Genomic DNA, 24,416 nt, shown 5'->3' on the forward strand with positions numbered 1-24,416 from the left:
ACAGGCTCGCATGCTATCTTATAATACGTCCGTTTTTTCCGAAAAGGGGATATAAATATCAAAGGAAGGGTAGTTAGTTTCTTGCTCTTTCGATTTGTTACAAATTAGAGGTAGCTGTGACCTTAATAAAAGCCCACAGAAAAACGTTTACTTTCCGTATCATTTAAAGGGTAGCACTATTTTATATACGTATTTTACATGTTAGCTTACCTTCTTATCGTTTAAGAATATAAGTTAAAACAAGTTTCACATTTCAGTCTCATCGATATGATTAACACATATTGTATTGGCGACGTAATAACAACGACTTGCAAGTGTTATAAGTTTAAACTAAATCAATAACCATTATATAGCATAAAAATGAATGGTTTAAAATAACTTTTTTGTTTTAAGCCTAATTATTTTGTGGCTTAATGACAGTTGACATTGATTTGTTAAAGTAAATTGAATGCTTATACATGAAAAAGTACGTGAAAGCTGAAAGTAAAATTCTGCAATGTTCAAGTCAATTGTTTTTATAATATTGTTGAGTAATATATTTTTTGAAATCGGTATAGTTTATGGAGGAACGGAAGCTGAAATGCGAGAACTTTTGTTTGCGAAACTGAACAGCAGTGACTACTCACCTAGGGTGAGGCCTATAAAAGACACCGGAAATACCTTAACTGTGAGTAAAACTAACAATATCTTGTAGATGTACATGTACGTTTTCATTTGCTTTTCTGACTATGAAGTAAATTCAAACTCAGTAACTTAGTTTGTCTATGGCAATATTTATCAATACAAACATGCAGTCAGCAAGATTTGTGGAACAGTCATATACTGTGTTGGTCACGTTGTAAACATTAAAATGAAATGAATAGACGTTTGTTGCTTTCTCTTTTAAAATAATGACAGTTGAATATAATCTTGATGTATACTACTTGAAATACCACACAGAACTGAAAAAAGTATTCAACACTAGCTAATGCTGATAAAATAATTTTATTTTTATAGCTGACTGTAGATATGTATCTAGTTTCAATAAACCGTGTGGAAGAGGTGGAGCAGAAAATCACTACCACGGCTTACTTAAAAATTGTATGGTCCGACACGTTCATGACATGGGAGCCGACGGATTACGGAAATATTACAGAATTTTCGCTACCTCAAAATGAAATCTGGAAACCAGATATTGCGCTTGCGAATGCATACGATTCTATAACTGGTCTTGGCGATAAATTTATGTATGTAACAGTAAAATATGACGGAAAAATTACCTGGGAGCCGTTCCAAAGATTTGTCAGCATATGTTCTCTTGAAATGAAATACTTTCCTTTTGATACACACCTGTGCAATATTCAAATGGCAACATGGTCAAGTACGAAACAAATGATCAATATTGTACCCGGAACTGATGGATTCAATATTGATTCATTCGAAGAAAATGCGAATTGGAACCTTTTGAATGTGTCTACCTTTGACTCATCTACGTTAGCAACATCTGGTTTAGCGTTTTCTATGACAATCAGACGTAAACCAATTTTCTATATTTTGAACACCATTATTCCAGTCATATTGCTATCTGTTCTGAATAACTTTGTATTTGTATTGTCATGTAGCTCCGGTGAGAAGCTTAGTTTTGCTATTATACTATTTTTATCATTTGCAATATTTCTGTTGATTATCACAGAAATAATGCCTGAAGGTATTACCTCAATACCTGTAATTACTATTTATCTGATCCTTGAGAGCGTCTTCAGTACCTTCATTGTGTTAGTCTCAATCATACAACTCCGGCTTCACAACCGAGAAAATAAGAGCCCACTTCCAAAAGTATTTAAGCAGTACACAGAAACAATACAAAATATAAAACGACTAGTCTGCTTTGACGTGAACAAAACCGTTGGTGAGGCCGAAAAAGGGGATGATGTTCAAGTGAAAACACCTATAAATTCCATTGAGGAGACATTTCACGACACAAACCTTGAAACAAAGGCGAGAAACGATAAGGAACAGAAGAAAACATCAAATAACACTGAATGTAGTAATATTATAAAACGAAAACTGGTTTGTGGTGCAAACAAAGTTGATAGCATTGATGATACGTCGGATGATACCTGGAACAACCGATTAAGTCGTATGAGCGATAAAACAACTTTTAGATTGGCAGATATTCTTGGCAAATCGAACAAAGTTGAGCCCGATGCTTACTTTAACAAACCGACGCAAGTTGTATCGCTGTATGATCAAAATTTAGCTGTTGAGGATGTAGATGACAATGATATCACAAAACTGACATCTGCATCAGAAACAGTTTTTACGAGTCCGCGAACCAAACAGCTAACCTATAGTGAATCTGGAAGTGAAACATCTTCAGTCAAGTCCGAAGACAAAAAGACGACAGATGAAATCACATGGTCCGAGTTTGTACTTGCTCTTGACAACACGTTTTTTATATTGTTCATAATCATAAACACGATCACTACGGCCGTAACGTTTTTTGTTTCAATGGCCAATTAGTGAAATATTGTAGTTAACACTTTGTTATAAATATAATCGTTGATGAAGTTGATCTGTTTTTCGAATTAACAAATATTATGTATGATTTTGACTGACTGTCTTAATGTTGATCTGCTTTGTTTAGCTTTCATTTTCACAACCAGTTCATTCATCTTTAGTATATGTATATAGTATATGAACTGAATAGCATGCATGCTTATTCATGAAGTCGTTAAGTTTGTATAAATGTACATTACAGGATTAGACATTATGATGACTGTAGAGTTGTTGTTTTTTTTTTCATATTTATCTATGCTTAAAAACGTTCCGGAATGGATTAAAAATGATAAAGAATCTTCAACATTTGGGCTCTGATTCTTGGTGTTGCACATGAAATGTCGTCTAGTTGGTAATTCTTTGAATATTTGAATGTCTGTCCATGAATAAAAAACCAAATTGATAGGACAAAATTACCTCGCACATTAGATGGAATTTTACAGCTATTTGAATTGTTACTTTTATGAATAAAATTTTGTTATTGTTAATAGTTGCTGGTTTGTTTCTCTGTTACTTTTACATACTGTAACAAGCAATTGATACCCTTTGACGTAACATCGGTTACAAATGTTTCAATTTTACACTGAAAAACACTGAAAAAAAATCTTATGTCTTCCAAATGTATTAATTTTACTTGCTACTGCTATTGAAGAATTTTTAATTGTTAGATGTTCCAACGTAAATAGTGGCTTAAAGGTATGCAGAAATGTTTGTAAGCTTGAAGGTTCACGTGTAACTATACATCTCTGACGATGACTGTTTGGTTACCGTAAAGGCATCATTTCTTGATAGTAAACAGCTGAAACAAGTCATAGTTTTATAAAATGTCATGAGTTTTTAAGGCTATGATGTTTTTTAATAACGTTCGGGATTTTTTGCCAGGCTTGAGGGATATTACAAAACACATTACCTCTCGTGAACAGACTAAATCACAACAGCAGTATGCACGGTCATTTTGGGTCATGGAGTGCAATAGATTTTAACTTAAGCTGGAGCCTGAGGGGTGTTGTACATTGGTACTCGTCTCCATTATAGTTCAGTTGTCTATAAGTACTAAATTTAAAAGCAATTCTGTAAAACTCTCGACGAGAATGTGTCTAGAAGAATTGTTCAAGTTTTAAAATGCGATCTGTAAATTTTTAAATATGAGCACTAAATTGGATAATTATCAACATCATCTAAAGACTATAAACAAGTTTAATGCTGATGATCATTACATCAGCTATTATTGTATCATACCGGCAAAAAAGAGACCAAGCACTTTTTCAACAAAAACAATTCATATCTTGTCCCTCTATCGGACTATACCATTTTGATCGTATACTCCAACGCTGCAAGGTTACTAAATCGTCTTTCACTTTTACATTACCCGTGTAACCAGTTGATTCGTTCCATTGACATACGTCCTTGGGCGTTTATTCCCCAGATGGAATTGAGTCGAGGCGGATCACGTAGCTCGAGTAAAATGCTCTGACACCGGGAACCGGAAGTGGAGTTTTACAGCCTTGTTTACGGCGCTTGTTTACATTATCGACGGGGGTAAACCAACATTTCTACAAAAGTAGTGTAATTTCTTCATTTAAATAACATTTTATTTGGTCATAAATTTATCACGTATTTATTTCGCTACGATGTTTCTTTAGCATTGAAGTTGTACCTTCTCATTTAGCCATATTAATTGTTCTCGCATTGTTCGCGGTCCTCCCGATTAGGAGGTGGTGTGAAATTTTGACCAGAGAACAATGTTCGTGTTATTAGGGCGATTTTGTCTTGGGTCGGACATAGAAGAACAAAACGAACGAAGCTCCCAAGGACGCCCCAGTATATGATATGCAAACAATTTATCGTCAGATAATGTAATATAGGGCCGTGCTCTGGAAAGACATCATGAAATGTTCATAATCAAAATGAAATCAATATTTCACGATGCAATGTTAAGACTGACAGTGGGTTAGCGGAATGGGATCCAGTTTATATACATGTAAGTAGTGTGTGTAGTGTTAAAAACCAAACACAAGCTCGTGACCTACATTTTCAAAAAATACTTCTGTTAATTCACGTATAGCACAGATTTATTAACAGATTACTAGTGGACAACTTAAAGCCTTCTGAATTAATGTTTTCACAAGTTCATCAGCAAACTTATTCAGTAAATCTTTTTCAGTATAGTTTTAAAAACACAGATAAATAACAAACTTTGAATGCAACTGCTAAATTAATTTAATAAAATGTTCAGACATTGAACAAAATTTCATGGCCTAACGTACACCATTGTCATTTTGTAGCTCTCATTCTTTTATGCAAATCATATATTACTGTCATGGAAAAACGAAATATTACAGTTATTTTGTGGTGGTTCTTCATGCAATGCAGACATCCTCGAAGGACTAACTTGACTATTTAGCACAAATGTATAGTAACTCAAAACAGTAAATTTCTTTGTAACGCAAACCCCATAGAAATAAAAACTAAAATAATGAAGAACTACAAATGAAACATACAATTATTCCATTTAGTGAAAATTCCTTTGGTTACACTCCTGATGAAGTTAAATCGTTTTGGGGCATCTGTGGCCGAGCAGTTAATGTCACTGACTTTGAATCACTTGCCACTAATCGATGTGGTCTCGAGCTTTGTTCGGGGCGTTAAATTCTTCAAGGGAGGAAGCCTTCCAGTTGATTTGAGGAAGGCTGTGGTACCTGCTTGTGATGAAGTATTGCACGGAGGGGGGGTTTTCTTCCACCATCAAAGGTTGGAGAGTCACCAAATGACCTTTGATTTTGTCAGTGTAACGTTAACTTCCCCCCCCCCCCCCCCCCCACCAAAAAAAATGTAAAAAGCAAATGAAATAAAATAAGAATACAAAATAAAAATCGGCTTATTTTAACTGTAACTGTTAATAGATGCACATGTTTATTTTTCAAAGAATAGTCAGTATCGGAAACAGTTAACTGACACAAAGTTTTAAATGGCTTTTGATACATTGGCTTGTTTTACTGCACCTTTTAGGCAGTCACGAAAGTCTGCATAAATGTACATGACCAATTAACCGAAGTGTAGAATAAATACATTCTTATATATCTAGTATCAGAATGAAGTGTATCGGTTGAGGCTATTTAGATCAACCCTCAATGAAGCAAAAACTGAAATATTAAAAAAGACAAAAAAAGCAAATATTTTCTTACTGTAAAGTATTTAAAAATATCTATATATCAGTGCATCCGGTTATCATAAACAGAATAAAAGGATAGGTACTGTCTAATTACCGAATCATTAAAAAATAGAAATTAAGAAACTAGCATGTTCATCTGTAACAGTAAACATCAAGACATAGTTCTTATTAGTTACGAGTATGTTTTTATTGAAGGCATCCTGAAAGTTTACGCAGACATAATCTTTGTAAAATAGTAGTTTTCTCATCTGCCTATCATTGGCAAATTCAAACTCATGTACGGTGACTTCTCTCCATCAGAGTGTTATCTGTTTATCAGCAGTGTTTCAAAAATAATTCAGTTTTATTATAACTTTGGTAGATCCAGTGAATCTTGTTGCTTGCCCCATGTGACTACCAACTCTGAGGAGAAAATATTCCTCTCAAACGTTTGTGTTGAAATGAGGCTGCTGGTAAACATGTGCTGTCCTTGAATTTCTTGAAAATGTTCGCTAAAGCTACTTAAACATTTTGGCTCGGAATCAATTAAGTCGAAATTACGAGGGTTGATCCAAAAGTAATGTCACTGGAGCTATAAAAATCTGTATAATGAAAGAAAACAACAAAAATTCCTATCAAAGTGCCTATTTGCAATATATTTCGAAATAGCATAAAAAATTGATTACTAATCAAAATATGAAATGGACAGAAAGAATAGAAACGAAGATCGCTGCACGTCTCTGACGTTATTGACGTCAAAAATTAATTGATGTGTGTGTGTCGATAAGCAGAAATTAACTGATGTGTGTGTCGATAAGCAATAACATGTCTAAGCGGTACGTGACAAACATTATACAATGATATTTAAGGTAGTAGGGCCATAATATCAATTAGCAATCTACGTAATCTACAGATGCGTTGACCGACATTTACGACCAAAGAATGCCGAGTGGTGAGTAATCACATGTAAATTACACATTGACAATCTAAAGTTGATGCTTTATAGGTACGATTAGAAATAAAGCTTAATTACATATATTTTACCAAAGATTGCCGGTTTACATAATGGAACATACTACACGGGAACTTTTACAAACAAACGCCACTACAAATCGAATAAATGTAACTTATACATAAATCTAAGATTTCTTCTACGAAAAATTGCTTTCTGACTTTTGAAAAATCATACAGAAAGAAGGCGACATGTCCCGTTAACATACTACAAAGATTTTTATTTCATAAAATTCTCTGCTGCTGCAGGTTAATTCTTAATGTTATGAATGTGCAGCAAGTAATGTATTCAATTCAATTAAAGTAAAGAAGAACAGTTGAAAAAAGTGTTATCTGAAGGCATGCAGACTTTTGTAGATTAATAATCAATTAGAAAATTTATATTCAAAACACAATTTCAGTTGTTGGTAATTGTAATGCGATTTTTGTATTTGCGTCATAGCACATCAAGAGGTTATGGTTTAGTTATTCTTCTTTTGTTTCAAGTTCATAAAACATGAAATCCGACACTGTTAAACTTGAAAGATAAAAACTAACACTTTTAAAGGCAATGTTCTAAAAAGCGCAAGTAATGAATGTTTATAGCTTATAGATTTCACGCAAAATGTTAAGGATATGTTTATTTGTGATGTTGATGTACACTTTGTATATCCAAACTAGTATAGTGATAGGAGGGACTGAAGCTGAAATGCGGGCCCTTCTGGTGGCGAAGCTAAACAGCAGCGATTATTCACCGAGAGTTCGGCCTATCAAAGACACCGGCAACATACTGAGTGTGAGTAGGTTTTGTTTTTCATTTTTACTAACATTCTTAACGAAATTCAATGAAAAATAATTACTCTTAAGAAGCACCAAACGTATCCAAGCAAACAGACAGCATACTCTGCCCATAAGATTTAATTGAATGCGCACCTCCACCCGCGCGCCCCTACTACCGATTATCTCAACATTAAAGCAGCGTTGTAAAGAATAAAAAAAAACCTAAATTCATTTTCCGTGGTCATTTTATTATATTATAGAACATTTACTATTGAATTAAAGACCCCTTATTATATTAATTTGTATAAATTCGAAAGCTGAAAGTAAACATTACCCTCTTACACATTAATTGAAGCATTTGTATGCGCGTACGAATGAAAAAAGGCTTATTAAAAGGATTAAAAAAGGCTTCCATTGAATGGATTAAGTAATATATGTATTTATTTCACTTGTTTGACAGCTTGTCGTCGACATGTACTTGGTAGCTATCAACGGCGTTGATGAAGTTGAGCAGAAAATTACGACGACGGCGTATATGAAGATTGTATGGTCAGACAGCTTCATGACCTGGACCCCGACTGACTATGGCAATATTACACAATTCACAATTCCACAGGATAATATCTGGAAACCTGATCTTGCTCTTGCTAATGCTTACGACACGATTACTGGCCTTGGGGACACTTTTATGTACCTCACAATAACAAATGACGGCAACATCACATGGGAGCCTTTTCAAGTATTCGACAGCACGTGTAACATTGATATGACTTACTTCCCATTTGATTCACAATCATGTGATATACAGCTAGTCACGTGGTCTAGCACAAGAGAAATGATTAACATTGTCACCGGAAGTGACGGATTCAATATCGATGCTTACGAGGAAAACGCTAACTGGTACCTTTCAAGCGTATCTACAAAAGACTCATCAACCGCTTCCACGTCTGGGTTGTCGTTCACTATAAATATAAAACGTAAACCAATATACTATCTACTAAATTTCATGATTCCAATCGTGCTGTTGTCCGTTTTAAATAATTTCGTATTTGTTCTCCCATGTGATTCCGGCGAAAAGACTGGTTACGCAATCGTTCTCTTTTTATCCTTTGCAATCTTCCTGCTGATCGTTACGGAGATCATGCCAGAAGGAATGAATACAATTCCAATTGTGAGCAGCTATTTACTGGTGGAGTGCATATTTAGTACTATCATAGTTTTCATCACTATAGTGCAACTTCGTCTGCACAATCAAGGTGACGATACTCCGATTCCGAACTACTTTCAAGTGTTGACTAAATTTATTCAGGGTGTAAAATCCAAAATATGTTGCGAGTCAAACAGTGAAAAAGACGACGATGACAATGGCGAGGAGACACCAATTAAAATTCCACTTGAACCTATAAAAAGGAGATTAGATTCACCTGTAATTGTTGAAAAGAGGAACAAGAAAATGGAAGAGGTTGTACAAATAAAAACAACCAATGATGAAAAGCCCTCAGTTTCTAATCAAGTTAAGCGTAAGCTTTGCTGCGGGGCCAGCAACGTCGATAGTGATGAGCATGAAATGAGTGAGATGCTATGGAAAGGTGGTTCGAGCGAAGTAGGTACTGAAGTGACTACAGTGAGTGCCAAAACAGCTTTTAGATTGTCAGACTTGCTTGGCAACGAAAACAGGGTAACCCCAAATGCATTTTTCAGTAAACCAACATCAGTTGAGCCTATCTATGACCACACGCTGGCAGTCGAAGACGTCGATGACATTGAAGAAATAATACAAAAACCACCACCCAAAATGGCCAATGTACAACTGGGTCTTAGACAAACAGGTTTCCGACCTCTTAAAACACCAGAGCCAAAAGATCTCGCAAGCGATACAAGCTCTGTCAAGTCTTCAAACACAGAGTCGTCAGATGAAATAACCTGGCCAGAAGTTGTGTTAGCGCTGGACAACATGTTTTTTGTCTTGTTTTTAATCATAAATACTCTTGCAACGACTGTTGCATTCTCAGTTTCAGCTCTCGGATAATTTGTAAAGAAATAGTTCTCTAGCATCCTATGTGCTGAATAAGTTACATTATTATGACTTAGGTTAACTGATTGAAAGAACGAAAGTAATTTTATCTTTTATCATGGTTTTGATTTTGCATATAATGTATCTATAATTATGTTATTTTCTTTCCATAATCTATATATGTTATCTTAATACACAAGATCGATGATGCTTTCTAGATCTGATGGCATAATGTTCAATATTTGATATATTTTCAATATATTTTAATTTAATTAAATAAAATACCACAGGATAAAGGGGTGTTACATTTATCGCAATCATTCGTTCCTTTTGCGTTTTCATATGCTATGTCAGTGCTCTAGGTTACTCAGTACTGACCCTTTTCCATTGCACTTATTCCTAATAATGATTTAAGCTGCGCCATGAGAAAACCAACATTGTGGGTTTGCGACCAGCATGGATCCAGACCAGCCTGCGCATCCGCGCAGTCTGGTAAGGATCCATGCTGTTCGCTTTCAAAGCCTATTGGAATTAGAGAAACTGTTAGCGAACAGCATGGATCCTGACCAGACTGCGCGGATGCGCAGGCTGGTCTAGATCCATGCTGATCGTAAACCCACTATGTTGGTTTTCTCATGGCGCGGCTCATTTATACATTAAATCACACTCAGTTAATCGAAACGAGTGCTTTGGATGATGTCTAGATGTGGCCATTGACCGAACTGTATAAAACAATAATCATCATTCATTATTGTCAGCTAAAAACATATTTGTCGAACGGCTTTCTTTCATGAAACTGAAGGCGGCAATATTTATTGATAGCAAAACTGTATGTCCTTTGATAGCTATATACCGTTACGCACTATAGACCACCGGAATGATCAAAGATCTGATATAATCAACCATCTTAAGCTTATATATTTTACCGAATTATTGAATTACATGCTTTCACTGTTTGTTACCCCCATACTAATATCTGCCGACTATTGTTTAAATAAAACCTGAAATTAACCTTTTAAACTTTTAAAAGCATGTAACCCATACCCTGGTATCAAAATGCATTTAAACTGCTATTGTTGAATGGATATATAGGGCTGAACTTCTCCATATCGTTATAAACAATAGGTGGAGCAATTAATGATCCTATTTTGGTCTTTGGTAAAAAGAAAAAAGACAATTATTTTAAATGCTCCAATAAATTTCAAAAGTTGTTTAACTTTCGAAGACAAAACAAACATAAACACATTAAATATAACGGCGCGTGCGAATATGTATTACATGTCGGACATTTCAATAATTTCTGCTAAAATTGTTTTAAGTTTATAAAACGGAGTACAGAAATTAATGTTCCTATAATCTTAGTGTAAACTCGAATTAAACTGCTTAACAATGTTACTCTTAAGTACTTTTATATTCTTCTCTTTATTTTGCCGCGTGCTTTGCCAGTCAGGTAGTGAACTTTCGCGACTTAAAACAACTCTTTTCACAACTAATGGATATAACACTAAAGTCCGTCCAGTCTCTGACCAAAATGATGTCACTTCCGTTTCCATTGATTTTGCTCTTGTTGGAATAAATTCGTTTAATGACGCGGATCAGAAATTGACTACAACAGGTTATCTAACGGTGAAATGGACAGACGAGCTACTGGTCTGGACTCCCTCAGATTATGATAATATTCAATCCATTTTGGTTCCGCAGAATGAAGTATGGAAACCAGACATTACCCTTGACAATGGAATGGAATCTAAATCGTCTTTAGGACAAACATTCATACAGGTACCCTTTATATTTAATGAGTTGCATATTTACAGATAAACTTTCATGCAGATAAAGGATTGCTTCAAAATTGTAATACAGGGCTGTATTTGTGTGAGTTTTCCATATTTCGTATACACTATGTCGCACGATTTGTGATCGCGCTAAGATGAGGCATGAGAATAGGTTTGCTTAAGAGATTTATGTCCATAAATTTTAAATGGTTTGATTTGAAATCATCACGAGTGACCATATGTTATTGTAAATAAATTGTTTCAATTAAGCGGTCGATTACAATAACGGAAACTTAGGACAATATTTTGCATGTAATTCTCGATCGCTAGTACGGTATACTTAGAAAAAGATCGTTTTAATCTGAATTAACCGTTTTGATAGAAAGTAAAATTTGAAAAACAATATGAATATTTTTGCCAGCATAGCGGGAAAAGCTATAACCATCTGTCACCGGATGTTGATGCAGACTGAAATATCCGGTCAAAGGGTAATTGACCGAGAGCCGGATGTTTCCGTCTGCATCTACAACCGGTGGTAGATTATTTTTCTTGCAACCCCTATTACAAATTTCAGAGCAAATAAAGCAAAAACAAAATACTTTCTTTGTAGCATTCTTTCTTATAGTATCGTATTTTAGCAAATTAACATACGTAAACAGAACTGACGTCATGACGTTTCAGTGACGCACAACAACAAAGATTGGTTTTGCAGGAATGGGTAAAATTACTAGAAACCTCCGGTGTGCAAGATTATAAGGAGCTTACATGTCTGCCTATAAGACAGGATTTTCCCAAACCAGAAGTACGCCGTGTGATGGAAAACCAAGCGCTAGCCTAATCTTTCCTCGCTGGGTAGACATTAACAAGATTTATTGCCTATTCAGCAGAAAAAGATATGGTTATCTGGGTAGGAAATCACCTTTTCCTCCTTTTCTCTAGCTACACGTGCGCATATTGTCATTATAATTTGACCTCATATAATGACGTCGTAGTGTATAAGCGATTTTAAACTCACAAAATCTTTGAAAATATTGCAATGACGTTAACGATAGGCAAGTAAAATGAATGTCTGCCTAATGTGTTTTTCCAATCTTCGGGACAACGCGGCTAAAACAACTTCGCTAGCGCCTGAGTTTCCATTCCACGCTGTCCAACGGGTTTGGGGAAACCCCCACTTACACAGGCAGTCATGTTAGATTTTTATAATCCGGGTACATTTTGTACTAGGAGAATACCGAGGTAGTAGATTAACTACATGAGCGCATATTGACGTCATAAGTTTTCGTAATATGTAGGGGCGATTTTTAATCAAAAAATCTTTTGAAATCAGCGGTTAGGTAGAAAAATGATCTTATAGGTCTTCCTTAGTAGGGTTGTTTCTCTACTATCAGGACAGCGCGGATAAGAAATTTCTTAGCTACATCTAGTTGTAAAAGTTGATTGGAGTTTTACATCAATTCTCGTTATCATTTCTTTCATTTCGCAGGTAACAATATACGCAAATGGTTCGGTCAGTTGGAGTCCATACGAAGTTTTCCAAACTTCTTGTGCAGTAAACATTATCCATTTCCCGTTTGACAAACAAACATGTGACATCAAGTTTATGACGTATATGCATGACGACACTGAAGTCCGACTGCAATTTGGAAGTCAGGGTTTCTACCAGTCCAACTTTGAGAAAAACGGAAAATGGGATATTGAATCCATGACAACATCTTCAGAGACAGCAAACGGAAAAACAGTCATAACTTTCACAGTTAACCTCCAGAGAAAGTCGTCTTTCTACATTTTATTCCTGATAGTGCCAGCTATTTTGTTGTCCATCCTGAATGCTTTCGTCTTCGTTCTTCCAGCCGGTTCAGGGGAGAAGGTTGGGTACACGATTGCCGTCTTCCTTTCGTATGCACTATTTTACACGATACTAAGTGAGTCACTACCAAAGAATTCGGACACAGTGTCAACCATTGCAGCCTACTTATTCTTCATGATGTTCCTTTCCACTCTTGCTACAATTATCACGATCATAGAGCTCCGAATTTACAACAAAAAGACAAGGGGAAGGGTTCGTATTTCGTTCTTTATGTTGTATAACTTGTAAATAAAATGTAATAGGAAGTGTGTCAAACAACGACAGAGATCCTATAGGAAAAGTAAGGTTAAGTATGTGTTCACAATGAAACACAAGTAAGACATTCCAAGATCAAATTAATTACCTAAAGACTTTTAAGTTGGTAGCCATAGACTCCTTGCGGTCAGGTACTAGTATCTAATAAGATAAATATGTATTAACTAATGCCTTTGAAATACTTTTAAATGACTTTGTCATTCTGAATTGCAGACAAATAAACATTTATTTAATAGGAATTCGCCTTAAAAATGAACTTCGCTTGATGACAGTTGAAATTATACAGTAGCTTTCAGTTAGCACTTAATTGTCTGCGTTTTAGAGAAAAAAATAACAGTGGCGAAAAGAAAATGAAATATGTGATGCGTAAGAGTAAAATGCAGCAGACACGATTTGAATAATTCAAATAAAAAAGAACTTTCTTATTCTGACTGAACTACGCAATTTTATTAAGATAAGCCCTGATAAGAATAGCGTCCTAAGAAGATAATTCTTTCACATTAAATAAAAGCTCCTATATTTACCTTTCAGCTTCCCGTCTTCGTCGTACATTTTGTGAAGTGCATCCTTTTCCAGCGTTGTTTGTGCAAGAACTCCTCAAGAGAAGATTTTTCGGCTGATCATCTCGATGGAAACTGGACGAAGGTGATTGGTCCCTGGCTCGACTGTGATTGGAAAGATTTTATTGATGCGCTTGATTTCATTCTTTTCTGGTTATTTTTAGTGGGAACCATTGTCTTTACAGTTGTTGCCCTTGTTCTTGCTTCAAGTTATGTGTCTATGTTTTAAGGGAGACCATATGGAAACCTTTTTTTTCCGTTTTGGCTGGCTTTCGCAGACAGACCGTAGATTTGTATCTCGTCACGTTATAAAAGTCATCGTGCTGCATTATTGTCCTTGAAAAGGATTTAACAATGTATATTTTCATGCTTTTTTGGGGGGCTTTGCAAAATGACAACACATACACATGGAATAATAAATTTTCTTAAACAGACTAACACGTTTCTAGAATAATGTGCGAAACTGGAAGTTTATCCGGATGGTCTGTTTTTAAGTGACAACTGTTGTATTTATAATGTATTGTAATATTTTATGATATGAATGTACATTCATTGTTTGTAATGGCAATAACAATACGTTACATTTTATTAAACTTTATTGCAAAAATATTGATGACATACATAAATGACGAAGAGTCAATTTGTTATATATCAAGTCAGAAATGTAAAACTGATGCATAGAAGTACCCTCTAACCGGCCAAAAGGAACACATTATGAAAACTCATTTTAGATTTTTAATATATCTGAAGCGTACGAACATATGATTGAAATTTAATTGCTTGTTATATCATAACTCTAGAATGAATAATAACATCCGCATAAGAATTAGTAACAACACAGATATATGGATATCACCTAGGCTTATATCTGTTTATATAAGGTACCAAAGTTGTTGCCGTTTTTCTGACTGTTTGTTATGAAAGTGATATCACATAGTCTGAATAACTTAAATTTCAAGTAACATTTCCGTTAGCATCTGATATAAATGTATTAAAAAATAATAAATTTTGGGTGTTATTTTAGTTCATTTCAACAATGTTTTGTTAAGTTTTTTCGCCAGAAGGTAATATTATTTACCTGCAGTATTACTAAACGAGAATCGAAATTTATCTACAACCATTAAAATGATTACGCGTCTGGTATTGTTTGAAACAGATACCGACCGAAGTGGCGGGCAGTGTATATTCGCTTTGCACGGGAGGTCAGGTTAGTATAGCGATGAATACCGACACTTAGGCTCTGTGTCTGATTTACCGCATGGTTTTGTACCGTACACAAGTATAATATAGAACGGGCGTAAGAGGTTGCGGCATGCAGAAATAAAACAAGTTTGAATATTATTATTTGCAGTAATCAGATTCATAATTATGATGCGCATGCTGAACCTTTATCAACTGCAATTGCTACTATTTCATTACCCGCCGCTAGGGTTTATTGGTATGCTAAAACATTTTCGCGTGTGGGACATGGAGCAAGTCACGTGACAGGTTTTCGATCCTGTCCAGTTTTTTTTATTCGTAGATGTATGATACACTAACACTTTATTTGAATGATAAAATATTCTATTCTTATATATATGAAAAAATAAGAAAAAATCTTGGGTCACGTGACACGTTTCGACCTCTTCGTAACTCACCATAAATTGCAACCATCTCGGATGACCGTGACCTAATTCACGCGATACTTTTCTTTACATTTTTATTTCTACATTTTTCGCCTTTCATCTGGTACATTTGACTTAGATTCGAGAATTTTATAATTTGGTGGTGATGTAGGATTACCGCGATTATCGAAGATTTGTGGAATAATGCTTTTTCTTAATATTAAATTGTTAAAACAGGTTGTGTATGACGTCAGCAATATCCGCGTACATAACATGTAAACAAGTAATCAGCTGTTCAGTGAACTGATAACCTTTGATAGAGATGAGTAAATGGAAATGTGTTTACATTATTTCTGTTAGGATTCTGGTTAGGAAAGTATGGTTAGTTTGTATTTATAAACTATAGATATTAGATTTTTTAGGATATAATTTAATATATTTAGACCTGCAGATCACCCCAATTATTTTTGAGGTTATTAAAAGGCCATTCATTATGACTGATCTGAATATGCATTTCTTGCATATCGGACTGGCGTTTCCGGTTATTTTACCCATGCCGGCAAAACCCATCTGGCACCCCCCATGCCAGATGACTCTCGTGCTGTTAATGACAACTACTGGTTCATGCACTAATAATATATTGTTTATGTAAAATACGAAAAAAGAAGATACCTTGATAGTTTCTCTCCGTTCCTTATAGTATATTTCTCGATTCAAAATACGTTAGTTTATCATAAAAACATAACGTTACGCTACAAACGACAAAACTAAAGTGGAACTTTGTTATTCTGCGTAACGCAAAACTTCATGACGTCACTTCTGCTTACGGACGTTAATTTCCCGCGCTTTGTGTTCATTCTCCACTATAAGAAAGAGTGCTAAAAAGAAACTATTTCTACCTTTTGTAAAATACGGTATGCAAGAAAAACGTCTGCCAGAATAAAATGCTAACATGTATACGATATGCAAGAAAAAATATCAGTCATGTGTTTACGAATCGGATGGAAATATCCGTCCCTCGGCCACCTGCGCATGGGCGGTAATTCGGCAAGCCTCATTACCGCCCAATGCGCAGGTGCCATCGGGACGGATATTATTATCCGATTCGTAAACACATGACAGATATTATTATTCTGGCGGCGGAAAAACTTTTGACTTGTATTTACTTGTACAATCCTTTAACAATGCCGATCTATACAAAAACGTTACTATAAGAAACTTTATGAATGCAGCTTCTTTGCAGACGACAGTTCCCTCGCAGTTTCCACCTCTGATATTGCTTCTATGGAAAGTACATTAAATGACGACTTAAATAAAATAGCTGAATGGTCCAAGCGTTGGTTAGTAACTTTTAATCCGAACAAAACAGAAGTGGTATTTTTTACTCTCGGATCTGAAGTTAAACCGTCTCTTTACTTTGATAATGTTCATCTTGATTATGTTGACAGTCATAAACATTTAGGAGTTACTTTTAGATCAGATGGTAAATGGCACGATCATATCAATAATATACTTTCATCTGCCTCAAAAATTCTAGGGTCAATGAGAGCATTAAAGTCCAAACTAAAAAGAAATACGTTAAATCAGATTTATATATCCTGCATGAGACCTGTTCTAGAATACGCATCAATAGTCTGGGATGGCTGTGCAGATTACGAAAAACTTTCTCTTGAAAAACTCCAATACGAGGCTGCACGTATTGTCACAGGTCTTACGAGGTCTGTTTCTATCGAACGTCTTCTAAATGAAATTGGTTGGGTATCTCTGTCCGATAGACGAAACATTCAGAAACTCGTTACCATGTATAAAGCTAAGCATCGTACATTACCGGACTATCTATTAAATCTTATTCCAGATACAGTTGCCAATGAGGTACCCTATCTTCTAAGAAACAGGAATGATTATATAACAGTTGCTCGTCGTACGCAAATATTTGCTAACTCGTTTATTCCATCAGCTTCTTCTTTATGGAACGATTTAGAATCCGATATAAGAGAGTCATCCACAATTCATATTTTTAAATCAAAACTTAAACTAAAATACAAACCTTCATCTGTACCTACATATTTTTGTATTGGCGAAAGGCTGTACTCGGTTTACCATGCTCAAATGCGTAATAAATGCAGTAATTTAAATGCTGATTTATATAAAAATCATTTGAGAGACAATGCTGCATGTGATTGTGGTCACGATACTGAAGATGCCGAACATTTTCTCTTTAAATGTAGACATTATGCTTTACAAAGAATACAACTTTTTAACGCCACACGTATCTTTCATCCACTGAATACGCGTACTCTTTTGTTTGGAGATGAAAATTATACTGAAGAAGAAAATTCACTAATATTTTTAGAAGTACAAAACTATATCAAACATACAAATCGTTTTCATTAAGAAATCTGATTGCTGAAGTATTACTTTAGTATATAAACTTAACGCAGTTGTACCCCACACATCAAGTTACGACCCTTGGAACACTCTGGACTCTCTCTCTTCTTATATTACCATCTATCTAGCTTTCTTTTAATTTTTACAGTTAAATCATTCTACTTCTTCTCCAACATTGTTGTTATTCATTTCGTTTAACTTTGTTCTCTTCCAATTACATTTTGTCATTTTTATAAGAATACAATGCAATCTATAATATAAAATTTTCCTTTAAATATACCTTCGGGGACGGACCGAATTACTAATGTTATATGAACTTGTGGTCCAACCCTTTTACCTTTCTTAGAATTTTTTGTATATTTTCTGTATATGTACATTGTATACGTTGTCATAAAAAGGAAGGAATAAAATATGTTTAAATCAAAAATTATGAATGCAATGCAACCTCGATTGTTCAGACAGCTAGTTTGCCCAGTAAGCTCAGTAAATCGATCAAAAGACTGTGAATAAAGATGATACTTGATTGATACCAGTGCGTGGCGTGTGTTCTCTTTGATTACTTGGCAGAAAACGATTGAAGTCATTCGTTCACCATCATTCACCTGTGGAGAAATTGTGCAGTTGCATTGGAAGAACAAGTCAATGCTGGTGCAGACAAAATGCGCATGTGTTCGAGTAAATGATCGCCATTGCATAACTGTTACGATCAGTCAGCTCAGCTGAAAAACCATCTTCCCTAAAAGCTTGTTCGAAATAACGTCAAGGGACATGTCTCAGCAATCATGATTAACGTTGCAGTATCAAAGTACTTAAAGCCAATCTCATAGCCTATTAAATAGCAAAACCGCTGATTAATATTAAAATTGATATTTTGTACCTGAGAGATTTTTCTTGCTTTATTTCATATCGTTACCGCATTTCCATCGCAACAAAAACCTTGTTCTATTTGTAAACAAATCATATTTAGATTCACTAAATCGTATGGAGTCTGTTCCAGTACTGACTTGTTTTCCGCAAAAACTAGCAATGACGCCCGCCCGTGATGTTATTCTCCCTCCACCTTCAGCAAGCGGAATGTCGCCACATGACCTTAAATGTATGACGTTAAACCCGGCAAAAATAACAAGCACATTTTCCTTATAACTTGAATAAGAAGAACATACATCTCTTCTTTGGATCGAAGTCCCTACCTCTGGATGCACACCACTGCTCTAATTTTACTTTCTGACCTAAGTAGATGGGCTTACATGGTAAGACAATGTGACATATGCTGGAACTCAAAAAAGTGTAGTAAATTCCAACGTCAATTTACCTCTATATTTCTAACCTACAAGGAAGTTATATTTATGTTGAGCGATGAAAGACTGAGGCATGTGAGAAGTCGCCACATGATTACAACTGCATTTGCAGGTTATGTTTTAATTGATGTTATGAGAGAATGGTCATACTTGCGAGCATGAGCTGGACGACTTATTTTCCAACTGATGCTTTATGTCTGGTTTTTCAACTTGCACATGCTTTTTTCTCATCTATATTAAAACTGCGCAAAATATACATTATGTATCATCATTTAAATTTACTTTATCTTAATAAAGTTAAATCATACAGGTACCAAATAATAATACAGATGCAACATTGAAACAAAAACAAAAATGCCTGGCTATTGATCTTCCATGCCATTTTCATATGAAGCATCTTAAGACTATGTCGAGGACTTATTATATGTTATAAGTACAGTTTAACACGAATTACTGCAGCACGGATAAATGGTTTTACATTTTCCAAATCGAAAACTCGATGTATCCACCATTTCACTTTCGGAAACAACATTATGAACCTGTGCTTTTTTCTACATGGTAAGTTGTTTACGAAGTAAAGGTTTTCTCTTATATATTTGATTTAAAAATTATTTAAAACTACATGTGATATATCTGATAGCCTATTGCCTGTAGTCATTGAATTTTTTAAAGGTAATTTCAGATACGTTTGGGAGAACCTACCGCAAGGTTTTATTAAGACTCTATATTTTGATTAGATGCAAACTGTTTATGGGTCAGCAAGAATGTCATCATGGTCTTCGTATTGCTCTTTGTGCATGTGGTAAACCTGGGTTTTGGCAAAGAAATATCTTGCTTTTTGTAAATATTTTATGAATTCACTGTTTTGAGGGCAGTGACTTGTAAGGCATCTTATTACACAACTTTAGTGTAAGTTTCAAGTTAATTGGGCTGCTATTGATAAAGTTATAGGCAAAAACATTTTGCATATTTTTCCCGACTATGAACATAGTTGCTGTAAAATCAAAAACATGCTCCTAAATACATATTTTATATTTTGCCATGATATTCCTACTTTTAATATGTTGTAAATCTATGTCTTAACATTTTTGTAAAGATTGAGGACATGACATTATGTAGCTTTAAAGTAATCTTGAAAAAATGCCCTTTGTTCACATTTTTGCTAGTCAGTTTCATATGTGGCTGGAGCTGGCCAATAAAAATAATTTATTAAAATATTTAGAGATAATTTTCAGGTCTGAAGCTTTATTGTCATGTCAAGAATGTTTTATTTTAGTTATATTGAACTTTGTAGATTTTTTAGAAGCCCTGTTCTCTTTTAATCCTTTAAAAATGGCCCTTAGATGTGAAGACTGATTTTGGCAGTCATATTGGATATTGTTGGGAGAATTTGTGTGTCAATTCTTTGTCACTTGATATACTTTAATATCATTATTTGAAATTTGAAATATACTGATAAGATGTAGTTTTTCCTCTAGTGTGTGGTTATGTAATTGGTTTTTGATGACATTTATTCTATTTATTCTAATTCTTGCCTTTGGTGAGAAAAGTTTTACATATTTGGGAAAATGTCATTGACCATCAGATTGCAGCATATTCGGTGCTTCTCTTAAAAATACGGGCTTATCAGTTTATTTCTTTGCTCTTCTAGTTTACACTTTTGGATTAAACACTTCTTCTTAGGTTGGAAATTATTGGAAATTTAGAGCCAATTTTATGAACTTTGGACTATTTGCTTAAGAAAATTACTGAAATGTATGTGCATTTATTTGGAACAGTTATGGAATTTCTGAAAAATATTGACATACATTTTAAATAGAAGTAAATTTCAGAATCGGTGAATATATTAATATAGAAGTTTTTTAGTTGACATAATTTAGATCTTTGTAGTTGTGAATGTGTGTTTATGAGTGGACTTTAGATTTAATAGATTTATAAAACTGAACTTACTCTTGTGTTCATTTAATTTTACGTCATGTTGAGTGTATTAATAAAAAAATAGAGGAAGTTAAATTACAGTACTGTTTACCAGTTTACAATTTATCTAAATTAAATACTGGCGAAATAAGTAATGATTGTTTGCAATTTACAATACATGATCATAATGTATCTTAAATCAAGCTTTTTATAAATAGCTAGGTTAGTCTTGTTTCACATTCAAATGTGCGCTAAGTATACCTAATAACAGTTATGAATATTCAATAAAAGGGGGCCTCCGTGGCCAAGTAGCTTCAAATCACTTGCCCCTCATCAACGTGGGTTCGAGCCTCACTCGGGGCGTTAAATTCTTCATGTGAGAAAGCCATCCAGCTGGCTTACGGAAGGTCGGTGGTTCTTCCTCCACCATCAAAGCTGGAAAGTCGCCATATGACCTATACTTCTGTCGGTGCGACGTTAAACCCATAAACCCAACAAAATGAATAAATAAATATAAAGGTTGTTATTTGCTTACTTACATGCACTATTACTCTTACTGTTGATGATTTCTTTCAGTTGATGACTTCATTAGCTCTTATTCTATTATTTACCCATCTCGACACTTCTTGCGTCTAAATTTTAACTAAGGGCAAACGGTTCTAGGACTACCACATGTCGACTTCTTGCAACAGCATATGCCTATAGAAATCAAATGTACACAGTGTTATTTTCCAGTCCTTACGGATTCTGAAATGTTGCTTCTTTTAAATGTACATTTACATTAGAGTGCACAAAGACAACTATCTCAAACTGCATCTTTCAAATACACATGAACAAGGGCATGAAACGTTGCCCTTGAATTGTGTAGAATAATCTGTGGTTGTTTATGAAAACATTAATTTTTCATATTGTATCATCTTTAATCACCAACTACTAAGTCATATAATCTTTTATTTTGTGTCTACTCCAGGATACATATACAATTTAAATGTCAACTAGAGACTGGGTAATATAAATAATCTAAGAAGAGCACTGTATTATTTTGATTTAATTATCGCATTTAACAGGGAGAAAGAAGTTTGTAATGTATCAATTTGTACATGTTAGACAGCACATCCTTGATACAAGCCCTAGAGGAATAAATGAATTATTATTGATGGATGTGAAAGACTGCTTGAATCTTATTCGAATTTTTATAAATATGATCACACCAATCCTTAAAGGTTTTATAGCATAGTACAGACCAAAAAAGACGACTATCCAAATTTATAATTGAGCCGTGTCATGGGAAAACTAACATTGTGGCTTTGCGACCAGCATGGATCCAGACCAGCCTGCGCATCCGCGCAGTCTGGTCAGGATCCATGCTGTTCGCTTTCAAAGCCTATAGCATTCAGATAAACTGTTAGCGAACAGCATGGATCCTGACCAGTCTGCGCGGATGTGCAGGCTGGTCTGGATCCATGCTGGTCGTAAACCCACTATGTTGGTTTTCTCATGGCGCGGCTCATATTTTGTCTCAATCATTGTTATTGTGTGCTCGATCAATGTGATGTTTGCACGCAATATAAATGAATGGGATACATTGAAACATTTAGTCTAAGTGACGTTAATGACAACAGATTTATTGTATTTTCATCGTCAATAACGTATATCCTATTTGTATTTAACATCACACATATTTATTTGTTCTGTTAAAACAGATGCCAACATTTCACAGTTGCCATTAGATATAAGTGAACGCAAAATTCACGGAGCTACGAGTTCGAACGTGTATTTGTTAGAAATAATATAGGCCGGTACCTCTATATGCTATACATTTTGATCAAAATCCTAAGTCAAAAACATAACTCAAAAGAGAAGTTTTACGACTGTTTTCTTTTTGTATAATCAGGGAGCAAAGAATTGAATCTATGGTTTTTATTAACTCCCTTCATGACATTAACTGTGTGCAGTATTAATGACTCGCTTTCCTAACTATATACTTACGTAAAATTGGATAATTTGGATAGCTGCTTCATTTGTTTTTAAACAAAATTTAAAAGCCTAATGGAACTTTAAGACTAAAGTCAAGGGTACACAGATGGAATGTTTGATTGTTATGCGACCGCGTCAGGAGCACCTAACTTCACATTTATCTATCTCAAGGTGTCATGGACGACAATTGTTTCAATAATTTCCTGTGCAGATTTTATTTGTTATGATTACAAATACAAAATGTATAACCACGCATGTCCAAGTAGGCCGTTTACAAAAATAATACAGTTCTGGATGCTAATCTCGGACTGAATCCTTCCGAACCATTCGAAACCTAATTCTTTAGGAGTATCAGTACTCTGCTTTACCTTTACCCTTTTTTTCTGCCGTCTTGAACATTCCTTTAATCCAGGTCTTACCTAAGGATATCAGCTGTGTACGTAGCGTGATCATATTTGCTCCATGCAGTCTTCGCTTTTATAGAAGCAGGTTTTACGTCATTTCTTTCTAGAAGCAGGAAGTCGCTATAAAACTTTCTGAAAAAAAAAACTCTTGAATATTGCCGTCTATAAAAAAAACACATTTATAAATCAACAATACATTGAAAGCTATTCTATGATTCGTAAAAAAACGCTTATATAAATATTTTTGTATGTCACAAAAAGGAGATTGCTACGTCATGCTCATAATCAATACAACGACAGATTCATGAAGTACACAAACGTTTATATTTTTCGCCATGTTTTATTGTTTGTCAGTGCAGCTAATACACTATGAAAATAATTAAAAACATTTGTAAATTCGAACAGTATTTACATGTAAGATGTTTAGATGTTCTATGCAAGAAAACTTGTCTGAGTTTCATTTTGTTCTGTTTCCATTGCTTTTGTTTCTGAGCGCAGATATTTCAAAGATACTGCAAAGTCTGTTTTGAACAGAAAGTTTTGTTTCATTCCCTTAACTAATAACACCCTCACCCACTTGTCTACCCCATAGCCATGTTTGCATTTTGAATGTAATTGAAATATACTTGCTGTTAGAATTTTTGAAGCAACCCGTCTGCTATATCTTTTCACTACAGTTTCTATTTGTTACGGACTTGTTTTGCGACTTGTTTTGCGACGCATGGCTCTGTTTGCTGTGCTCTGTGCTTCCGAAAAATCTATCCTTATACCTTTTATTTTGTATTGTTGTTATTTTTAATTCAATTTGTCTTAATCATTACTTTTTAAAATTGACTTCCGATAAAGTATAAAAGTTGATTAACTAATCTTAATCCCAAATAGCAAAGTACGTATTAAG

The 24,416-nt window shown here is 34.7% G+C and overlaps 3 protein-coding genes across 3 annotated transcripts; all 3 read left to right on the forward strand.

The window, feature by feature from the left end:
- The first annotated feature begins 329 nt into the window (after positions 1-329).
- On the forward strand, positions 330-3,028 carry LOC123547809 (acetylcholine receptor subunit alpha-like). The gene is made up of 2 exons (XM_045335060.2): positions 330-667; positions 997-3,028. Exons 1-2 carry the CDS (start codon positions 497-499, stop codon positions 2,500-2,502), a joined length of 1,677 nt encoding a protein of 558 aa, XP_045190995.2. The 5' UTR covers positions 330-496; the 3' UTR covers positions 2,503-3,028.
- Positions 3,029-7,224: 4,196 nt separating this feature from the next.
- LOC123547810 (acetylcholine receptor subunit alpha-like) lies at positions 7,225-9,791 on the forward strand. Its single transcript, XM_045335062.2, has 2 exons — positions 7,225-7,475; positions 7,920-9,791. The coding sequence occupies exons 1-2, from the start codon at positions 7,305-7,307 to the stop codon at positions 9,486-9,488; spliced, it is 1,740 nt and encodes a 579-aa protein (XP_045190997.2). The 5' UTR covers positions 7,225-7,304; the 3' UTR covers positions 9,489-9,791.
- Positions 9,792-10,697: 906 nt separating this feature from the next.
- Positions 10,698-14,940, forward strand: LOC123546024 (acetylcholine receptor subunit beta-like). The gene is made up of 3 exons (XM_053550981.1): positions 10,698-11,252; positions 12,732-13,307; positions 13,902-14,940. Exons 1-3 carry the CDS (start codon positions 10,863-10,865, stop codon positions 14,157-14,159), a joined length of 1,224 nt encoding a protein of 407 aa, XP_053406956.1. The 5' UTR covers positions 10,698-10,862; the 3' UTR covers positions 14,160-14,940.
- The last annotated feature ends 9,476 nt before the right edge of the window (positions 14,941-24,416 follow it).

Source organism: Mercenaria mercenaria, chromosome 9, assembly GCF_021730395.1.
Source record: "Mercenaria mercenaria strain notata chromosome 9, MADL_Memer_1, whole genome shotgun sequence".
NCBI lineage: Eukaryota > Metazoa > Mollusca > Bivalvia > Venerida > Veneridae > Mercenaria > Mercenaria mercenaria.

What these genes read in the sequence shown, in the direction of transcription:
- LOC123547809 (XM_045335060.2), top strand. Translation starts at nt 497, where the DNA reads ATGTTCAAGTCAATTGTTTTTATAATATTGTTGAGTAATATATTTTTT. An exon ending in ACACCGGAAATACCTTAACT is followed by an intron (nt 668 to 996) that starts GTGAGTAAAACT and finishes TTATTTTTATAG; the next exon opens with CTGACTGTAGATATGTATCT.
- LOC123546024 (XM_053550981.1), top strand. Translation starts at nt 10,863, where the DNA reads ATGTTACTCTTAAGTACTTTTATATTCTTCTCTTTATTTTGCCGCGTG. An exon ending in TAGGACAAACATTCATACAG is followed by an intron (nt 11,253 to 12,731) that starts GTACCCTTTATA and finishes TTCATTTCGCAG; the next exon opens with GTAACAATATACGCAAATGG. An exon ending in ACAAAAAGACAAGGGGAAGG is followed by an intron (nt 13,308 to 13,901) that starts GTTCGTATTTCG and finishes TTTACCTTTCAG; the next exon opens with CTTCCCGTCTTCGTCGTACA.
- LOC123547810 (XM_045335062.2), top strand. Translation starts at nt 7,305, where the DNA reads ATGTTAAGGATATGTTTATTTGTGATGTTGATGTACACTTTGTATATC. An exon ending in ACACCGGCAACATACTGAGT is followed by an intron (nt 7,476 to 7,919) that starts GTGAGTAGGTTT and finishes CTTGTTTGACAG; the next exon opens with CTTGTCGTCGACATGTACTT.